General features: G+C 41.5%; 1 protein-coding gene across 10 annotated transcripts in view; it reads right to left on the bottom strand.

Moving 5' to 3' along the window:
• The window catches only part of NF2 (neurofibromin 2), a 79,104-nt gene extending 58,826 nt beyond the window's left edge, over window positions 1–20,278 (bottom strand). For 3 of the 10 annotated variants that reach the window (XR_005379366.1, XR_005379365.1, XM_038575589.1), the window contains exon 1: window positions 19,780–20,277. Coding sequence is in view for 6 of the 10 variants with exons in the window: in XM_038575589.1 (XP_038431517.1) it covers window positions 19,780–19,893 (114 nt within the window). In the remaining 4 variants the exon portion in view is untranslated. Of the gene's footprint in view, window positions 1–19,779 lie in introns of all 10 variants that reach the window. The other 7 variants (XR_005379363.1, XR_005379364.1, XM_038575591.1 and 4 more) reach the window with 5 other exon arrangements.
• Window positions 20,279–21,256: the final 978 nt, after the last annotated feature.

Here is a 21,256-nt window from a genome sequence, read left to right as displayed (position 1 = left end):
TGCTTCTCGCTTTGTGACTCTGCTCTCCCATTACTTTTACAGGCTGCAGTTCTATTTCATAGATATATACTTGTGCCTGTATCAAAGATAGATGCGTATGAACTTTATAAACAGGACTAAGTGCTGTCAGCTTGTTATTTTTTGTAGGGGCTGGATTTATGTATGAGCTTTACCCAAAGTGAAGTGCTGGTAATTTATCAACCTAGAATGTTTTAAGTAAATAGTGCTAAGCACTCACCCTCCACAGCAGTAACACAGCACTCTTCTGGGTAGGAAGCAACTGACACCAATAAACTACAGCACCAATTGGGGACTATTAACCAGGGAAACGTTATGAATAACATCCACAACAGTGATCTTACAGTTGGCCAGGTTTAGACTCACAACCCTAAAACTACCATTTATTTTTTACTTTCAAGCCTTCACATAGCATTTCTCCCACTGCTTTCTTTGGGCCATGCATCCATCAACAATCAAATCCCTCCTCCTTACTGATACAACCAGGGAGGGTCAGTAGGAAACCAGCCACATGATAGGAAAAGGCCATAGCCAGAATGACACGATTAAATGACAATTTTCTTAAAGCAAGAGAATCGAATTTGGCCGCCATATGTGAAATGCCCAAGAATTAAACCACAGAGAAACTTAGATTTTTAAAGAGAAGACTCAAATCAGGAAAAAGCTACCTAAGAAACTACATTCCATTTCACAGAGGTCAGGTGGACTAGATTTTCAGCCACACAGTGCTATTTGATTAGCTGCACGGAAGATGAAAGAGAACTGACAAACTCAGCATTCACTTATTAGGGTTTAGCTCACAAGCTGCCCTAGCATTTGCCATAAAAATTGTCAAAAGATTAGCCCCCTTACAGAGAGAGCAATGAAGGAATTGTGCCTCCCTGGGCTCAGGACATGCACCACGTGTTTACCACTATTTCAGAAATGGAAAATCAAGGATGACTATGATTTCTCCTCTCAGTACCTACTCCTGATTAACTTCTGCAATCATGACTGGCCTACAAGAACTAGTTTATAAAAGTCTAGAAAATTTAAGATGCTAGCCTAAATACAACTTTTGTCTGTTATAAAAAAAAAAAAAAACAGATGCCAAATACTTCCACTTACAAGATAAACACAATGGAATAAGTTATAAAAATGATTTTGCTGTGCAGTAAGTGAATAAATAATGAGCTCCATTAAAATATATTCTTGTTAATCAAAGAGGATAAAAAATGTAGAGTAACGGAGGGGTAAAACCGACATGACCCAACTCAGGGTGCGGTATCACCATACCACAGAAGCAGGTTCTTGTATCTCATGAGCTGAAATTGCAAAACTATTGAGCTGTGTGCTGTCACAATTATAGGACACTCCAAACCTTATCAGCCATTATTTCCCAACATGAGGGAAAAGGGGATCCTCATAAAAAAGAGATTAATTTATCTGTTCTACCAATCACAATGTAGATTTCTCTACATCCCTCATCTAAATCTAGGCAAAAACCTCCTCTTTGCAAAAAAAAACCTACCTCCAATCTCTTGCCTGTCAGTTTCTGCCTTAATCAACCACAGCCAGTAAATCTCCTCTCCCAGTCCTCCAATCATCTGTTAGTATGTGAAATCTATTTAAATTAATGGCTTCCGAGGCCCTCCACCAATTACTTCCTCCATCCAACCAATTACCCGGTTTGTTGCAGCCCAGGCTGTTCCCTCCCAAGTCAGCAAACTGATTTCCATTTATCCAGAACCAGAACTTTGTAAGGTCCGTTCTTATACTTCACCACTGTCCTCTTCCCCCATATAAAACCAGGTAAGTGAGTCACTGTGTATTTTACATACACAGGCAAGTGAGGTATTTGTCTTTACCCAAGATTCCTGTCCTTCCTCCAATCTTGCAGATCACAAACTCCTTGAAGGCAAGGATTACTACATAAACACCACACAGACACACCACACTAAGTCTCCCAGAATACGAGCAGGTGCTGCATAACCTGTGGCCACTCCATAAGTGCTTGTGGTTGGCTGATAATGTTATGGTAATGATAATGATGACCAGATGAGGCTTCTGAGTAGAACAGTCTTCTAAGTAATGATTGCAATGAAGCTAGAATTTATGACACTCTGTATTAAAATTCTAATTGCATAATTGGGCCTTAAGGTATATATTTTCCCCCTTTGGTGACACATACTAATTTCTTCTCTCTAAAAATTCCCTGGCAAGGAAATCCAAATCTCAGAGAACCAACCAAGAAAAATTTCCACAGAACCAAAGAAACTAGTAAGAAACAAATCACAGCACCTTAGGAAGCCACAAAATGGAGGTTTTAAACTCTAAGTCTTTCAAAACTAAATGGATTATAGTTTTCTGGGTGAGGAAAGAAGTCCTTATTTTTATAGCTTCTGGCGTGTTTCCAGCTCAGTGTAAAGAGGTTATGGGAGCAGCAGTGAACCCAGAGAGGGGATCTGGATCCTAAATTCCCTCCCTCTACCACACACACAAGCCTATATATAACCTTGAGTGAGCCTTGGTAACTCCACTGGGCCTTGATTTCTTCCTCTGTCAATCTCTTATGCCCTGTGCAAGGCCCCAATTTTATGATGCTATGAAAAAAATGAGGCATTTCAAAGTCAGCTGACAGATGACAGAGCAAAAAGAGACAATACAGTTATGGTGCTATAAAAGCAATACACTCCCCCAAAAGCAAAGGAAACAATCTCTATCTTTGGAATTTAGCTCACAACATGAGAGCAATCATAGCCTTGTCAAATAGCTATAAAACACCCAAACCTGCTGTGTTGAGAAAGTCACTTAACCTCTTTGGGTCTCAGCTTCCACAATCATCAAGTGGTCTTTGAGGATTAACACCCTCTGAGTCTATGAGCTTGAGACGGTTTTGTATAAATATTGTAGCACTTTTTCCACTGTTATAATAATTTTCTTTTAGTCCTTTAACATTCCATTCTATATCTGAAAATCATTTTCAGGCATGTAAATGACACCTAATATTTAATTTATGTGTGCTTTCTACATGCTTTCTCCTTACTCAAGCCCTGCTATTGCTGCTGTGTTCCTTACTCCTAATAATCAGGAGCTGACTGTATTAACGATAAACTCTAATGTAACAAAAACGGTCATTATAATGCTGCTGAAAAACAACTTTTTTTAGTACCTGGCATGCTGTTGATATTCAGCAATTATCAATAATCACAAATGTTGAAATACTGAGAATAATAATTCCATAGAGAGCTACAAATAGGAAACAATCATAAATTCAGTGCAGGTAGACACAGAGCTAAATTTTAAATGTCTAAATATGAGGTAAAACTAGCAGACCAAAGTACAACCCATGACTAAGTATCATCCAATGATTAACTCCTCCTGCCTTGGACATCACAAAAATTAGTTTGTATTTAGGGATGCCTGGGTGGCTCAGTAGTTGAGCATCTGCCTTTGGCTGATGTCATAATCCCGGGGTCTGGGATTGAGTCCTGCACAGGGCTCCCTGCACGGAGCCTGCTTCTCCCTCTGCCTATATCTCTGCCTCTCTCTGTGTGTCCCTCATGAATGAATAAATAAAATCTTTTTTTAAAAAAAATTAGTTTGTTTAAAAGCACATTCTTTCAAAAAAAGTTCCTAGCAAAACAGAACTAGAGCATAATCCATTCATGGGAACTAGCTCATGAAGAACCCCAACTCTAGCCTGGAAAGAAATCTTAAACATTTGGGTTCTGTTTCTAGCTTGACCTTTTAAACTCAGTTTCATAGTCATCAGCAGTGATGACACTGGCTTAACAACACTGGAAGGAGTAGGTATGAGTGCACAGGGTTGGTAAAAGTGTCTGCAGATGGATGAGAACTACTGTGGGTTGTAGTTTTCTTTAACATATTTATGAGACTACAGGTAGCCCGAGTGGCTCAGCAGTTTAGTGCCGCCTTCTGCCCAGGGTGTGATCCTGGAGACCCGGGATCGAGTCGGGCTCCCTGAATGGAGCCTGCTTCTCCCTCTGCCTATGTCTCTGCCTCTCTCTGTGTATCTCTCGTGAATAAATAAATAAAACCTTAAAAAAAAAAACCATATTTATGAGACTACTTAATCTCCAGTCAATCCCCAGTCAATACACTAGATAAAGACACTGTTGCTGAATTTAAAACTCTAGATCAGTTCAGATAAGTTTAGTAACAACTCTGGGCTTCAGTTTTAAGTTTTTCTGAAAGTCAAATTATCAAAACAACTAAAACTAGGAGATTAAAACTGGCAAGGTGGATGGGGAAATCGTAAGTAACATAACTCACTAACAGAGAACTTTTGTGAATTTTCCAAAGCTCAGTTCAAATTTGGCAAAGAAGCCAAAAGTCCAATGGTAGTGAGAGCTGGAAGAGGAAAAGGACAAGTGACTTTAGAAATGATGCTCTGACCCCACCTAGTGGTGGCTGGCATGATTTCTAAAATGGGATAAGCACTTTGAGTCTTCCTTCACACTAGTGACTGAAGATTTGATTCAAGATCTTTTTTCCACCCTGAGGTCAGCACTAGTTTGATAATAAATTTTTACATGCTAAAAATGTACTAAAACATGTGGATTTAGAATCTAAATTAGACAAAGCACAGACAGGAAGATGGAACACATCATCCTGTAACAAACCAGAGAAGCCTCATCACCAGCTGGCTAAAAAGATTAGCAGCTCGAGAAAACTCAATTCTGGGTTTTTTAGACCTCAAATGCCTTTAACTTCTAAAATTAAAAATAAACAAGTACCAAAAATGTTCTTGGACAAGAATGCAAAACTAGCATGAATAATTGGAGAAGTCATTAAAAACAAAAAAAAATGAGAAAAATGACACACAGGGGACAAAAGCATAGTGAATAACAATGGCAAAAATCAGAAGAGAATCCTCCTATCACAGTGGACATCTAGATAAATAGAGATCAAATACAAAGAAGATCCTTAAACAGAAATTTGGTGTACGATACAGCTCATTATATTTAGACTAATTATAGAGTCCAGAGACCCTACAATTACAAAGGCATGGATAACCCAAAGAAGATTCAGACGAGATCGGGCGCGTTCAGGGTGGTATGGCCGTAGACCCCAAAGAAGATTCAAAGAAAATGAAGATGATTAAAGGAGAAAATTTATAGTGCCTCTAGCATGAAACCTTTCTGCTTTACTCCCACACTCCCAACTCATGATAACACGAGAAGCTAAATACTTACTTACCAAGTGCTTACTATGGTCAGGCCCTGGGCTAAGTGCTCATAAAAGTCCACTTCATTCACACCTTAAAACAATCCTATATGAAAAATACTATTATTCTCCTCATTTTATAGATGTGGCAACTGAAGCTTACAGAACTAAGTCCAAGATCACTCAGGCAGCAGGTGGCAGTGGTAGGACTCCCATACCAACTTACCCCTTTTATTGGAATGCCAGCTCTTGTTTCCTAAGCAATATCCTTCCTGTCCTCCAGCAGATTTTTCTCACACCTACATGCTCAAATCCTGAGATGGTTTCCTACCTCAGAAGGAAATATGAAAGGGAGAGCTGTGCAATGAGTTTCTTCTGCCCAGATCACCTAAAATAGGATGTTAAAGCAGAGGGCCTTTGAAATCGAGTTCTTTCCTCTCATTTTTCAGACTAAGAACTGAGGCCTGGAGTGGGGAAAGAAAAGATAAGCCCAAGATCACACAGAGGAATTTTGCCTAGAAGCCAGGGGTTGTTCAAACATCAGTGAGGGCTCTCAATGGCTTTATACAAGTAACACCCTGACTACACACCAGACCAGACACAGGAAAGTGGGTGTGACTACACACCCAAAGCTGGCCAGGCCTGACCCAAAAACTACCCCCTGCTTGGCTGGCCTTGCAGCCTGAGGACTAGCTCTAGACCTTGGTACCTCCTGAATCTTGGGTCTAGTAGGCTCCCTGCTTCTTCTCGTGCCCAGGCCGTAGGATTCAGTCTCATTTTGTCCCAGGTCCCAGCTAGTTCAGGTTTCGGCGTGACATCTGGCCCAGAGTAGCTGTCTTCTAATTGGGCTCCTTGTTTCCAAACTTTTCCACCCCTACCCCAAACATTTCAAATCATTCTGCATGGAGGCCACTTTAAATCACTCTCCTAATAAAACCCTCAAAGCTCCCCACTGCATTTGATGAATACAAACTCCTTAATTTGACCTTCAGGGGCCTCTAGTATCTGTCCTGAACCTACAAATTCAAACACATCTCTCTCCTCTCCCTCCTCACACCACAGGATTCCCACCAGCTGCCTTTGCTCAGGCCACATCCACTGATCCACTGACAGGAACACTCTTGTCCTTCATCTGTGGACACAAACCTGCCTTCAAATCCTGGAGGCATGTTCCCCATTCACCACACTGCATGGTCTTTCCTCTTTCTCTCTAACAGGAACACACCCTCATTTGATATAGATCAATGCTAGATAGATACATAGATACATAGACTTCTTCGCATTATCTTTTCATGTGTATCCTATTTCTCTAACCAGATTATAAGCACCCTGGAAATCTGGGACCTTCCCTCTTAAGTATCTTTCTGTAAGTTCCAATGCTTTAAATATTGGCTATTCTAAAACTGAACTGCAGGGGGGAGAAGGGATAGAAAAGGAAGTATATTTTGAAGAAGTTAGATAATTAATTTTCCAAAGTACATGAAAAGGCCTTGGAATAGAGAGGATAACCAATTGCTATTTATGTGGTTATATCAAATATTAAGAGAATACCAGACTGAATATAGGGAAGAATATTCGGACCACAAAGCATGTTAAATATGTAACTAGAAAAAAACGATTGCAAAATAAGCTTCATTTGAAGCCAAAGGCAAGGAATTCCAAGTAGAATCATGTCTAGTGAAAAGGATTCACTTTCAGAAGTGAATTCGGAACAGACGTTATCAGTCACATCATCCACCAGCCAAAATTCAAGCCCACTGGCAGGTTCACAAAATGGTTTTGAAATGGTATCTTACACCAAATGCCATCGACAAATGGTTGAGTTAGGAAGTTCTTTGTAAGATCTCTTATTTCTACTTTATTTTGCCAGTTTACCAAATACCAAAGTTTTCTCCAGATTTGTTTCTCTCCTTCTTCTACTTGGAGCTTCTTATGTGGGTAGCATAGCTTAACAGAAAGAGAGCCAACCTAGAAGACAGATGACCTGGGTTTGAATCTCAGCCCCATCACTTGGTAGCTATGTAGTAGTATTGGGCACAAAGAGGGGGGAACACCTGAGCAGAGCCTAGACAGAAAATGAGAACATCTGTATCAGCAGACAAGTGAGAAGGGCATTCTATGCAAAGGCACAACAATATGAAAAGAACTTGGTACTTTCCAGAAAAACCAGGACAATAGACCCAGAGCAAAAAGGGTGAGGAAGTACAGGAGAGCCTAGGAAAGGGAGCCAAATAAGGAGAGGCCCTAGATTTACTTTCTCTTATGGAACAACCTGTATATGGAACTTACCCATGTCAGGTGCTAGTCTGAGTACTTTACCAATAATGACTCCATTTTAATCCCTGCAACAACCCCATGCAGGAAGAATTATTATGCTCCCCATTTTACAGACGAGGAAACAGGCATCTGAGAGGACTAAGGAACTTGTCTAAGGTTAGAGCAGAGCCTGGGATCAGGCTCCTAAGACGATGCTATCCTGAGATGCCCATAACCTCTAGGCTGTGCTGTTTCAGAGCCCAGACAGTAAACCAGAACTTGAGCTAAGACCTCCCCAACTGACTTGAACGCCTTGTTTTGAGGTTAAAATAAGCAACTGCTAGCCTCCTTGGTCACTATTGAGACTCTCCCACTGTCTGTTCCTGTCCTCTTCTTTCTCTTCAGAATAGACAGTGGCTCTGTGGGGGACTTTAAGCAAACTATGTACCCTGCTGAAGCTTCTGAAAATGAAGCCAATGACAGGGCTTCCATCCTAAGTAGGTCTTGATCACTGCTAGGTACTCAGTAAATACCTGTTGAGTGAATAAGTGAATGAGTCTGTATTGTAAGTATCAAATGAGGTAGTATTTTTGGAGTATTTAGCACAGTACCTGGCACACAGTAACTGCTACTCCTTAGCCCTTCCTCCTACAAAAGAGCAGACATGGGGTCCAGCAGATGGCAGCACTAGCCAGTATATGCCCTGCTTCCTTCAATCTTCACTGGCACAAGGGCATCCATCATTCACCTGATTGCCCGTGTCCCAGATCTGCAGTACCAGGCCATCCATGGGCACAATTTACACCCCATGGGAGAACCCAAAGATAAGAGAGAAACTATCTTTCTTCTGAAATTACTGAAATCACAGCCCTCCGGGAGTTTGCATCCTAAAAGGGAAGCATTTGTCTAAATCTTGGGGTGTCTAGAATGTAACATTTTCCTGAAAATGCCAGGGTCGTTCTTTCTGTTTTCCCTTTGCAAAAGTTCCTACTTTATGTCTACTTCTATGTTGAAATGATCTGTAATGTTGGTGTTTAATCCAATCATAATCCCACTTGGGTATGTGAAAACATTTGGGATGTCAACCAAGAAGAGAAGGAGGCTTTGTTTCCAATAAGATGGTATTAGAATCTCTCACAACTCAATTTTGAGAAATTTTTCATATTTGGCTCTTCTTATTGATAGATTGAATTATTGAGTAAAATTCCAGCCTAGATAAAAAATAACATAACCATTTAGCCTCCTGGTAAATTACGTTCAGCACCCACTTTCTCAAAATGACAAATATCAAATCTTTCAAGTGGAAAAATCCTCTGAAACAGCAAGCCAACTGTGCAATGCAGCAAGTAGTGCAAGAGAGAGATTTATTCCCTATCTCTACAGCAAAAATCTCTGAACTTATTAGCATAAGGAACATGATTCATACGTTAACTACCACTGGTTCTGAAACCACCTAACTTTGACCCAAAAAAAGTCAAGAATTCCCCAAGTAGCATCTCTTTTTTTCTTCAAAATGCATCTGCTATCTCTTATATTGGCATCTTGCTTAGTTAATATACAACATAAAAATAAGGCAAGAGAGAAAGGCTAATAGTTTCTCAGAGCTCTATCATCATAAATCAGACTATTGTTACTTTTTAAAAAGAATACAGGTATTCACACTGGAAAGTCAATGAGATGCAACAGCTTGACAAATCACAACAGGGCAGTGACCATGGTGACCTGAGCCTCCTACTTTAGGCCAACTATAGTCCCTTCTAGTTCTTCTGCCTGACACTATGTATTCCATGAGTCCTTATAAAACCTTGCAGGGCCAAATAAATAACTTAAAAAAAAAAACCTTACAGGGCCACTATTATTAGTTCCATGTTACTGATGCGTGAAAACTGAGGTTCAAAGAGCTTAGGTATCTTATCCAAGCTTGAAGTAGTCTCGCTGGAATTCAAGCCCAGGTCTATTTTATTTCAATGCCTAGGCACTTTCTAGTAATGCTTTCCTACCCAAAGTGTGGTCCCTGGACCAGCAGCATTGGCATCATTTGAGAGTTGAGAATGTGTTAGAAATGCAGAATTCTCAGTCCTACCATAGAACTACAAAACCAGGATTCTCATTTTATCAAGATCGTAGGTCATTTACTGGTATATTTGACAGACTCTATACCATTCTGCCTCTCTGAATATCACTACTTCTATCTTCTATATAGATTAGTGGTTCTCAATATGGTGGCAGGAAGAGGAGGAGAAAGAAGGGTGCTTTCCCCCTGGAGACATTTGACAACATCTAAAGACATTTGGTTGTCTCAACTGGGAGGGTGTGAAGGTGCTACTGGCATCTAGTGATGCTTCTAAACATCCTACAATGCACAGGACAGCCCCCACCATAACAAAGAATTATCCAGCCAAAATGTCAATAGTACCAAGGTTGAGAAACCCTGCTATAGCCGATAATATTGTACATCCTCTTTGTGTCTGGGGTCTGTTTAAAGAAAAGAGATTTTCATGGTAAAATTATGGCTGAAGAGATCTCATACAAAATCCCTTTCCCTACCAGTTAGCCTCTAACAATGTCTCATGACCTTTACCAAATAGAAACTTAGATGGGGGGCACCTGGCTGACCTAGTCAGTAAAGCATGTGACTCTTGATCTCAGAGTTATGAGTTCAAGCCCCACATTGGAAGCAGAGATTACTTTTAAATATATAGAGAGAGGCACCTGGGTGGCTCAGTTGGTTAACAGTCTGCCTTTGGCTCAGGTCATGACCCCAGGGTCCTAGGATAGAGTCCCACATCAGGCTCCCTGCTTAGCAGGGAGCCCTGCTTCTCCCTCTTCCTCTCCCTCTGCCACTACCCCTGCTTATGTTCTCTCTCTCTCTCTCTCAAATAAATAAAATCCGGAAGGAAGGAAGGAAGGAAGGAAGGAAGGAAGGAAGGAAGGAAGGGAGGGAGGGAGGGAGGGAGGGAGGGGAAGGAAGAAGCTTAGATCAGGGGTCAGCAAACTATGACCCACAACACAAACCTTTTTTTTTTTTTTTAAGATTTTATTTATTTATTCATGAGAGACACAGAGAGAGAGAGGCAGAGACACAGGCAGAGGAAGACGCAGCCTCCCTGCAGGGAGCCCAATGTGGCTCTCGATCCCAGGACTCCAGGATCACACCCTGAGCTGAAGGCAGACACTTAACCGCTGAGCCACCCAGGCATCCCCCACAATATAAACCTAATTTGCCACCTATTGTGCAATCTAAGAGCTAAGAGTAATTTTTACACTTTTAAATGTAAATTTTTAAATAATATTTCATCATTTGTGAAAATTACATGAAATTCAGTTTTTTTTTTAAGATTTTATTTATTTATTCATGAGAGAGAGACAGAGAGAGGTAGAGACATAGAGAGAAGCAGGCTCCATGCAGGGAGCCCGAAGTGGGACTCGATCCCGGGACTCCAGGATCACACCCTAGGCCGAAGGCAGGGCCAAACCGCTGAGCCACCCAGGCGTCCCGAAATTCAGATTTCAATGTTCACAAATAGTTTTCTTTTCTTTTTAATTTATTTATTTTATTCATAGAGAGAGACTGAGAGGCAGAGACAGGCAGAGGGAAAAGCAGGCCCCATGCAGGGAGCCCGACATGGGACTTGATCCCCGGTCTCCAGGATCACACCCTCAGGCTGCAGGCGGCGCCAAACCGCTGCGCCACCGGAGCTGCCCTACTGGAACAAAGTCATATCTTTTGTTCCCATTTTGTCAAAGGCTGCATTTTCCTTAATATAGCCTGAGAAATAATTCACATACCTTAAAATTCACTTAAAGTGCACAATTTAATGGTTTCTAGCATATTCATAGTTATGCAACCACCACCATTGTCAATTTTAGAATATTTTCGTCACTTCAAAAAGAAACCTTGTACCCCTTGGCTATCACTCCTGCATCTCTGCACCCTTTTCCGAGCTCTAAGCAACCATAATTTTTTTTTTAAGATTTTTTATTTATTTATTCAGAGAGACAGAGAGAGGCAGAGACACAGGCAGAGGGAGAAGCAGGCATCATACAGAGAGCCTGACGTGGGACTCAATCCAGGGTCTCCAGGATCACGCCCTGGGCTGCAGGCAGTGCTAAATCGCTGTGCCACGGGGGCTGCCCAGCAACCATAAATCTACTTTGTATTTCCCTACACATCCCCCACTCTACACTGACTGATGAATGAAATAGGTTGTCATTTTGTGACTGCTTCTTACACTTAGGATAATGTTTTCAAGGTTCATCCATGTTGTAACATATACTTACTGTTTCATTCCTTCTTAGTCTAGCCAAATAATATTCCATTGTATTGATATACCAACTTTTGTTTACCCTTTCATCAGTTGATGAATGTTTGGGTTGTTTCCACCTTTTGGATCTTAGGAATAATGTTGCTATAGACATTTGTGTACAAGTTTCTCTATAGACATACATGAAGTTCTCCTGAGTACATATCTAGTAATAGAATTGCTGGGTCATATGGTAACTCTATATTTAACTATTTGAGGAACTACCAAACTGTTTCCCAAGGTGGCTGCACCATTTAACATTCCCACCAGCAGTGTATAAGGGTTCTAATTTCCCCATATTCTTGCTAACATTTATTATTATATTATGCCTTTTTGATTCTAATCATCATAGTGGTTGGCTCTCATTGTGGTACAGTGGTAGTTAACGGTGTTTTTTTTTTTTTTTAATTTTCCTTTCCCTGATGACTAATGATGTTAAACATTTTTTATTGCTTATTGGCTTATTGGCCATTTGTATATCTTCCTTGAAGAAATGTCTACTCAGATTCTTTGCCAATTTTTTAAGTAAATTCTATGGCCAACATGGGCCATAGAACTTGAACTCACAACCCTGAGATAAAGAGTAATATGCTCTACTGACTGAGCCCATTAGGAACCTCTACTTTGCCTATTTTCTAATTATTTGCCTTCTTATTACTGAGCAATAAGAGTTCTTATTTTAGATATAAGACCCTTATGAATTCATGATTTCCTAATATTCCTTCTTTTCATGTTCTTGATGGTATCCTTCAAAGCACAAAAGATTTTAATTTTGATCAAGTCTACCTACCTTTCCTTTTGCTATCATGCTTTTGTTGTCATATCTAAGAATACTATCCTAATCCAAAGTCATAAAGATTTATCCCTGATTTAAGAGTGTTACAGTTTTAGGTCTTACATTTAGGTCTTTGATGCCTTTTTAATTTTTGTATGTGCTATAAAGGTTCAACTTCATTGTTCTGCATGTAGTTCACCAGTTGTCTCCGCACTGTTGTTAAGTCTATTCATTCCTCCAGTGAATGGTCTTGTACCCTTGTCAAAAATCAGTTAATCATAGATGTATGGATCTATTTCTGGACTCTCAGTTCTATTCCATACATCTATATGCCTATCTTTATGCTGTTTCTACACTGTCTTGATTATGCTTGTTTTGTAGTAAGTTTTAAAATAAAAAAAGTAGGAGTCTTCCTATCTTCCTCTTCTTTTACAAGATTGTTTTAGTTATTTTGGATCCCTTTGCAATCCCATTGAATTTTAGAATCAGTTTATCAATTTCTACAAAGAAATAAACTGGGATTCTGATAGGGATTGTGTTGAATGAGTAGATCAGTTTGGGGAATATTGCCACCTTAACAATGTTAAATCTGGGATGCCTGGGTGGCTCAGCAGTTAAGCATCTGCCTTTGGCTCAGGCTGTGATCCCGGGGTCCTGGAATAGAGTCCTCCATCAGGACCAGCTTCTCCCTCTGCCTATGTCTCTGCCTCTCTCTCTCTCTCTCTCTCTGTCTCTCATGAATAAATAAAATCTTAAAAAAATTAAATATTATCTTCTATGAACAAGGGAGGTCTTTCCATTTATTTAGATCTTTAATTTCTATCAATGTTTTAGTAATTTTCAGAGCAGTTTTCACTTTTTAAATTTGTTCCTAAGTATTTTGTTTTTCGATACTACTGTAAATAGAATTTTCTTAATTTCACTTTCATTTGTTCATTGCAAATATATAGAATTACAAGTGACTTTTTTTAAAGATTTTATTTATTCATGAGAGACACAGAGAGGCAGAGACACAGGCTGAGGGAGAAGCAGGCTCCATGCAAGGAGCCTGATGTGGGACTCAATCCTGGATCCTGGGATCACGCCCTGGGCCAAAGGCAGATGCTCAACCACTGAGCCACCCAGGCATCCCACAAGTGATTTTTCTATATTGCTCTTGTATCCTGCACCATGCTGAACTCATTTATTAGTTCAAATAGTTTTTATGGAGGATTTCTTAGAATCTATATACAAGGTCATGTTATCTGTGAATAAATTTTTATTTCTTCCTTTCCAATATGAATGCCCTTTATATCATTATCTTGCCTAACTGTCCTGGTTAGAACCTCTAGCACAATGTTAAATAGAAGTAGCAAGATACCTTTGTCTTGTTCCTGATCTTAGCAGGTAAGCATCCTGTCTTTCACGATTAAGTATGATAGTTAGCTATAAGTTCTACACAGATACACTTTATCAGGTTGAAGAAGCTCTCTTCTATTCCTATTTGTTCAGTGGTTTGTTTGTTTTTCAAGAAATGCTGTTGGATTCTGCGTGCTTTTTCTGCATCTATTGAGATGATCATGTGGTTTTTGTTTTTTTATTCTACTGATATGATGTATTATATTCTTTGATTTTTCAATGTTAAACCAACCTTGCATTCCTGGGATAAATCTCACTTGGTTATGATGTGTAATTCTTTTTTTTTTTATACATGTTGCTGGATTCAGTTTGCTAATATTTTTGTTAAGAATTTTTGCTTCTGTGTTTTTTATGAAACACATAGAGAACAAAAATGAGAGTTGTACACCAAATAATTATATGACTACACCCAACATGAAGCTAGTATTCACAACCCCGAGATCAAGAGTCACATGACCTATTAATTGAGCTAGCTAGACACCCAGCTTTGTTTCCATATTCATAAGAGATCTTATTCTTAGTCTCTAGTTTTCTTGTGATAGCTTTGTTGAGTTTTGGTATCAGGGTAATGCTAGCCGTATAAAATGTTAGGGAGCATTCTCGCCTCTCTTATTCTTTTGGAAGAGTATGTGAAGAATTGGTATTGTTTGGGGATCCCTGGGTGGCGCAGCGGTTTAGCACCTGCCTTTGGCCCAGGGCGCGATCCTGGAGACCCGGGATCGAGTCCCACGTCAGGCTCCCGGTGCATGGAGCCTGCTTCTCCCTCTGCCTATGTCTCTGCCTCTCTCTCTCTATCATAAATAAATAAAAATTAAAAAAAAAAAAAAGAATTGGTATTGTTTTTGAAATGTTTGGTAGAATTCAGTAGTAAAGCCATTTGGGCCTCTACTATGGACAGCCTGGACCTTTCATCATGAGTATTTTTATTACTAATTTAATCTCTTTACTGGTTATAGGTCTATTCAGATTGTCTGCTTCTTCTTGAGACAGTTTTGGTGGTTGCTGTCTTTCCAGGAATTTGTCCATCTCATTTAAGTCATAATTATTTGGTGTACAACTCTCATTTTTGTTCTCTATGTGTTTCATGTCTTTTTCATTTCTCCATTCCTCCTTTACTATTTGTTTTTCCATTAAGTGAATATTTTCTAGAAGCATTTACATTTACTTAATTATTTCTTCACTATACTTTTTAAGTATTTTGGGGTGTTCAGTGGTTGCTCTAGGTTTTACCAAATAATCTTGACTTATCAAGAATCAGCTTCAGCTTTATACTAGCTTAATTCCAATGATATATACAAATATTACACCTATATATCTCCTTTCCCTTTCTACCTTTTTCCCTTTCTACCTTTTTTCTACCTAACAAATATATTATTTATATTTAATATATATTTAATGTATAACATAAACATATACATAATATATTATAAATATGTCTTATAAATATATTTAATATATTGATTATAATAAATATAAATATTATATATGAATGTTTATATTATTAAAATATACATATTAAAATTACAAAGCCAACAATACATTGTTATAGTTATTACTTTACCATCTGTGATCATTTCCTCAGCCCATTACAGCTTTGCTCCCATCCACTTCCTTTGTGCTGTTTTAGGCAAGTATACTACATTTATATTACATTTGTATGTCATAGACCCAATGATGTTATATAAGTTATTATTTTATATAATTGCTCTTAAAATCAGTTACAAGAAGTGAAAAGTATACATTTCTATTGTCTTTTTATAATTATATAATGACCTTTCCCAAAGCTCTTTTTTTTTATTTTTTTGTAAAGATTTTATTTATTTATTCATGAGAGACATAGAAAGAGGGGCAGAGACACAGGCAAAGGGAGAAGCAGGCTCCATGCAGGGAGCCTGATGTGGGACTCAATCCCAGGACTCTGGGACACGCCCTGAGCCACAGGCAGACGCTCAACCACTGAGCCACCCAGGCATCCCAGTCCTCTTTTTTTTTTAATGTCAATTTGAATCATTGTCTGAGGCCACTTGCTTTCAGCCTCAAGAATTTCCTTTAATGCGCTGCCTGGGTGGCTCAGAGGTTAAGCATCTGCTTTCGGCTCAGGGCATGATCCTGGAGTCCCGGATCAAGTCCCACATCAGGATTCCTGCATGGAGCCTGCTTCTGCCTCTGCCTGTGTCTCTGCCTCTCTCTGTGTGTCTCTCGTGAATAAATAAAATCTTTAAAAAAAAAAAAAATTTCCTTTAGTATTTCTTGTAAGTCAGGTCTTTGAGCAACATCTCCAGTTTGCATTTACCTGGGTGAAGTCTTTATTTCACCCTAATAATCGAAATAGCCATTTTGAAATATTCAGCTCTGCTGGATGTTGGATTCTTAGTTGACAAATTTTTTCTTTGAGCATTTTGAATATGTTATCCCACAGCCTCTGACCTCTATGATTTCTGCAGAGAAGACAGCTGTTAATCTTATTGGAATTTCCTTGTATGGGACACCTGGATGGCTCAGCAGTTAAGTGTCTGCCTTTGGCCCAGGGCGTGGTCCTGGAGTCCAGGGATCGAGTGGAGTCGGCTTCCCCCTCTGCCTCTCTCTCTGTGTGTCTTTTGTGAATAAACAAATAAAAATCTAAAAAAAAAGGAATTTCCTTGTATGTGGTAAGTCCTTTTCTCTTGCTGTTTTTTCAAGATTTTCTCCTTGTCTTTGACTTTCAGCATTGTTTTACTCATGGATCTCTTTGTATTTATCCTCCTCGGAGTTTACTGAGCTTCCTAAATGTCCAAGCTATTGTTTTTCAACAAATTCAAAGAAGTTTCACCCATTATTTTTTAAAAATATTTTTTCTCTTTCCTCTCCTGGTATTCCCATCACACATGTGCACTTAATGATTTACTACATTTTTTTGGAGGCTCTGTACATTTTTCTTCATTCTTTTTCTATTCTTCAGGTCGCATAGTCTCTATTATTCTATCTTTTTAAAAAATATTTTATTTACTTATTCATGAGAGACACACACAGAGAGGCAGAGACAAGCAGAGGGAAGAACAGGCTCCATGCTGGGAGCCCGATGAGGGACTCGATCCCGGGTATCCAGGGTCACACCCTGGGCGCTATACCGCTGAGCCACCTGGGCTGCCCTCTATTATTCTATCTTAAGCAGGCTAATTCTTTGTTCTGCCAGTTTGAATCTACTTTGAGTCCCTCTAGTGAATTTTTATTTCAGTAATGGTATTTTTCAACTCCAGGATTTTCATTTGGTTCTTTTTTAAAATTCTTATCTCTTTACTGATCTTTTCTACTTGATGCAAAAATGTTCATTATACTTTCCTTCTTTAATTATGTTTTCCTTTAGGTCTGTGAGCATGTTTGTAATGCCTATTTGAAATCTTTTCTGCAAAATCTGACATCTGGTCACTCTCACAGGCAATTCTATTGCTAGTGTTTTTCCATTAAATGGTTCATAGTTCCCTGTTTCTTTGCAGGCCTCATAATTTTTGCTGGAAACTGGACATTTTAGGTAATACATTATCTAAATAATATAGATACTGTACTGGTTCTCCCCATCCCAGCCCCAGGGCTTGTTATTGGTTTGTTCATTTAGTGATGAGCTGGAATGTTTTAGTGAAATCTATCTCCTTCACATAGTGTTAAGGCCTATGATGTTTTCTTCAGAGAGGCACAAATTCAGTTATGGCCACAGTCATCCTTGGGTGTCAGTGGTTTTAATAGGGCTCTTTCTCATCCCCCTAATCACACCCAGCTGTTAAACTCCATTAATTGTGTTTTAGTCTTCTATTATTTTCATCCATGCCCTGGAGCATAACTTGCTCTACAAAGTAATCCAATCAAGGGTGGCTCTTTGGGGGGTAAAGTTTTTCAATCCCATGAAGGGCTCTTCCCAGCTGTTTTAGTTCTCTGATTCTCTACTGCAAACTAGCTGGCCTACCTTCTAGGCTGGATCTTCATTAAATCCATAACCTCCGGGATCCCTGGGTGGCGCAGCGGTTTAGCGCCTGCCTTTGGCTCAGGGCACGATCCTGGAGACCCAGGATCGAATTCCACGTCAGGCTCCCTGCATGGAGCCTGCTTCTCCCTCTGCCTATGTCTCTGCCTCTCTCTCTCTGTGATGACTATCATATATAAATAAAATTTTTTTAAAAAATCCATAATCTCCTCCCAATTGCCCTTCATCAAATCCTCCACTGTTTTAAGAGTTCCTTTAGGGATACACTTCTCCACATTTTGTTGCAAATGAAGTAACTGCCTTTGGGAAGAGAGCAGGAACTACAGGTTTTAAAGCCGCCTTCTCCCTCCAGGTAAAATCTCTGAGTCCTTGGCGGAAGAGGAAGGATTGGGGGAACACACAAGCCTGAAGTTTTCTCAGTTTGCCTTCTCTGGCATGGAACCACCATTGCACAAGCTGGGCCTGGGCCAGGAGTAACCGGGGCCCCAGTAGTCTCAGCATGCCATGCACAAGGCACAGCTCCCATTCTGTGAATAGGAGCTGGATAGAAGAAGTAAGCCCCATCTTTCAACTATACACATCTGGTACTTAGTCTCAGCAACAAGTAAGCTTATGCAGAATAAGAAACACTGAAATCCTGTTCCTCCTGGGAAAAAAGTGGTCTGACAGGGAGCTAGGGAAGAGGGAGCCCTGTGTTCTGGGTTACAGCAGTCTGGAGTGGAATCTCTACTCTGCTGAATTGGAAGTGGGGAGGGAGGTAGTAGCCTTGGTTCAAATACCATAGACTCTCGCCTTAGCAAATTTTCATAGATTTTCTCAAATAGCCCTTTATTCATTTGATGAATGTTTGCCCTTAGGACCATTTCCAGAAGGTTTAAATAGTTGAGTTTTTTGAAGTAATTTTTCCTAGTCCTCCAAGGGAGGTCAATGAAGCTACTCACACTGTCATACTAGAAGTGAATCATCAGGCTGTTTTTGTGCTATAATAGTAGAGCTGAAGGACTAAGTAGTTGTAACAGAGATCCTATGGCCTGCAAAGCTGAAAATATTTACTACGTGGCCCTTTACAGAAAAAGTTTGTCAACCCCTGACTTAGGTCACTTCTGTCAGTGCTGCTGGTTTCACAGACTACACTTTGGACTAGCAAGGACTTAAATTACATGAGAAGCAGTACTATTTTGGCTAAAAGCTGGACTTAAAATCCCACTTTGCCACAAACTAGATACATAGTTTGGGGTGCCTACCTCATTGGGTTGTTGTGAGAATTAAATGTATTAATGTCTGACTCTTACAACACATTCAACAAATGATAACTGGTATCATCATGGTGTAAACTGCATGAAAAATATTAGACATCAACTCTCATCTGAAATAGTTCACTTCCAGAAAATGGAAGCTTTTGGAAAAAAGGAAGTAAGTATAGATTTTCCAAAACACAAGACGCAACTTTTAATACCTGGGGCACATAAAAATATCTAATGAAGTAAAACAAACAAACAAACAAACAAACAAAAAAAAAACCATAGAGCTGGAACTTAAGCCTGACACTGAAAACCAGAATTTGGCCTTCCACGGACGCTTCCAGTAACAATGAATGAAAACCTGAATGAAGTGCTTCCAAACCCAAAAGCCCTAAGAAAAAAAAGAAAAAGAAAAAAAAAAAAAGCAGCAATTATCTTTAACATGAGGATTTGGGCCTAGATGGCTCCTTCTGGTTCTGGCTGGCTCCGTCTATGCTCAGAGATGATACGAGCTGGATCCCTCAAGCTTCCACCTTGACTGTCACCGCGGCAGGGGCGCCCCAGCTGGTGCCCGACCCACAGCGGGGCCGGGCGAGCGGGGATCCCGCCGGATTCCGCCCGGCGCCCGCTTGCCACAGCCCGTCGGGGTTGCCAGTCGGTTACCTCGCAATTGAACTCCATCTCGGCGTCCATGGTGACGATCCGCACGGTGAACGTCTTGGGCTGCTTCCTCTTGAGCGAGCTGAAGCTCATACGGGAAGCGATGGCCCCGGCCATGGCGCGGGGCTCAGGCCCGGGACCCTCGCGCCCCGAGGCCTGCGCTCTGGACCTGTTAGCCCCCCTGGAGGAGCCGCACAGGCCTCAGGGCCACCATGGTAGCCGACTGGCCCGCCTGGGAGCTGGCTGGTCCGCGCGGGCCCCCAGCGGCCAGCATGGGCCGTGAGGACCCTGCCCCGGGAGCGTAAAGAGGAGTTGGGGGGCGGACCCTTACGGCCACGGGGACGGAACACGAGCCAAGACCAAGCGGATGGGCTCTGCCCGGCGCTCAGGGTCTCGGGCCGGGGACGCTGGGGACGCCCCGGGACTGGGCCCCTAGACGGCAGCGGCCCAGCCCCCGCGCGCCTCGAAGCGGCCGACGGAGGTCTCGGGGCCGCGCTGCGGCCGGGCGCGCACGTGCGCGCGTGGCTGTCACCGTCCTCGCTCCGCGCGCCCGCGGGAAGCGTCCCCTCCCCACAGACCCCGGCCTGCTCCCCGCCCCGCCCTCAGGTCCCCAGATCATTACACGCAGCGCAACCGAACCCGGCGGCTGCCGCCCGGACACCGCGATTGGCTGAGAACCCCAGGGAGGCGGGACTTTTCCTGCCAGTCCACCCTACTTCAGAGGGACTCCACCAATCGGAAGTTCCGCCGTGATTGGAGGCGCGGGCCTGGGCTCGGCGTTGAGTGGCCAGAGTGGCAGTCACTCCGAACGCTTTTGTTCGCAGGGAGTACGCCTACTCTAGCAAGATTGGTTGAGGCAGCGGAGCCCGGCGCGCCTTCCACGGGCAACCACCTAGAGGCTGGCACGCGGCTGCGGGTGGGTCAGCGGGCGCCTGCCCTTCGGACTGAGTACGCGTGCAGTGTGGTACCCCAGAGGGCGCGTGTCGGACACCCGGCGGAAAGCCCTCCTCGGCCCTTAATGGCATATGCTGACCTCTGTGTTTCTCTAAACTTTTCAAGTCACGTGGAAGCTGCTTAGCTTGCTGGCACTCCCCCAGATCGTTCTGCTTCTCCCCGGGAGAAAGTGTGTTATTACCAAGGAAGGGTGATGATTGTACCTACCCCGTGGGGTTGTTGAGGAATTTAAGGACGTTAATACATAGAAAGCTTTAGAACGGTGGCTGCTGGCATATACTAGGTGGAATCCTATGAAATTGCTGTTTTTCATGAGAGACTCCTAACTCTGGGAACTGAACAAGGGGTAGTGGAAGGGGAGGTGGGAGGGGGGTTGGGGTGACTGGGTGACGGGCCCCGAGGAGGGCACTTGGCGGGATGAGCACTGGGTGTTATGCTAAATGTTGGCAAATTGAACTCCAATAAAAAAATTTTTTTTTAATTGCTGTTTTTATACATACACACAGAACAGTCCAAAAAATGAAAG

Source organism: Canis lupus, chromosome 26, assembly GCF_011100685.1.
Source record: "Canis lupus familiaris isolate Mischka breed German Shepherd chromosome 26, alternate assembly UU_Cfam_GSD_1.0, whole genome shotgun sequence".
Taxonomy (NCBI): Eukaryota; Metazoa; Chordata; class Mammalia; order Carnivora; family Canidae; genus Canis; species Canis lupus.
This window is presented reverse-complemented; position numbering and strand designations above follow the sequence as displayed.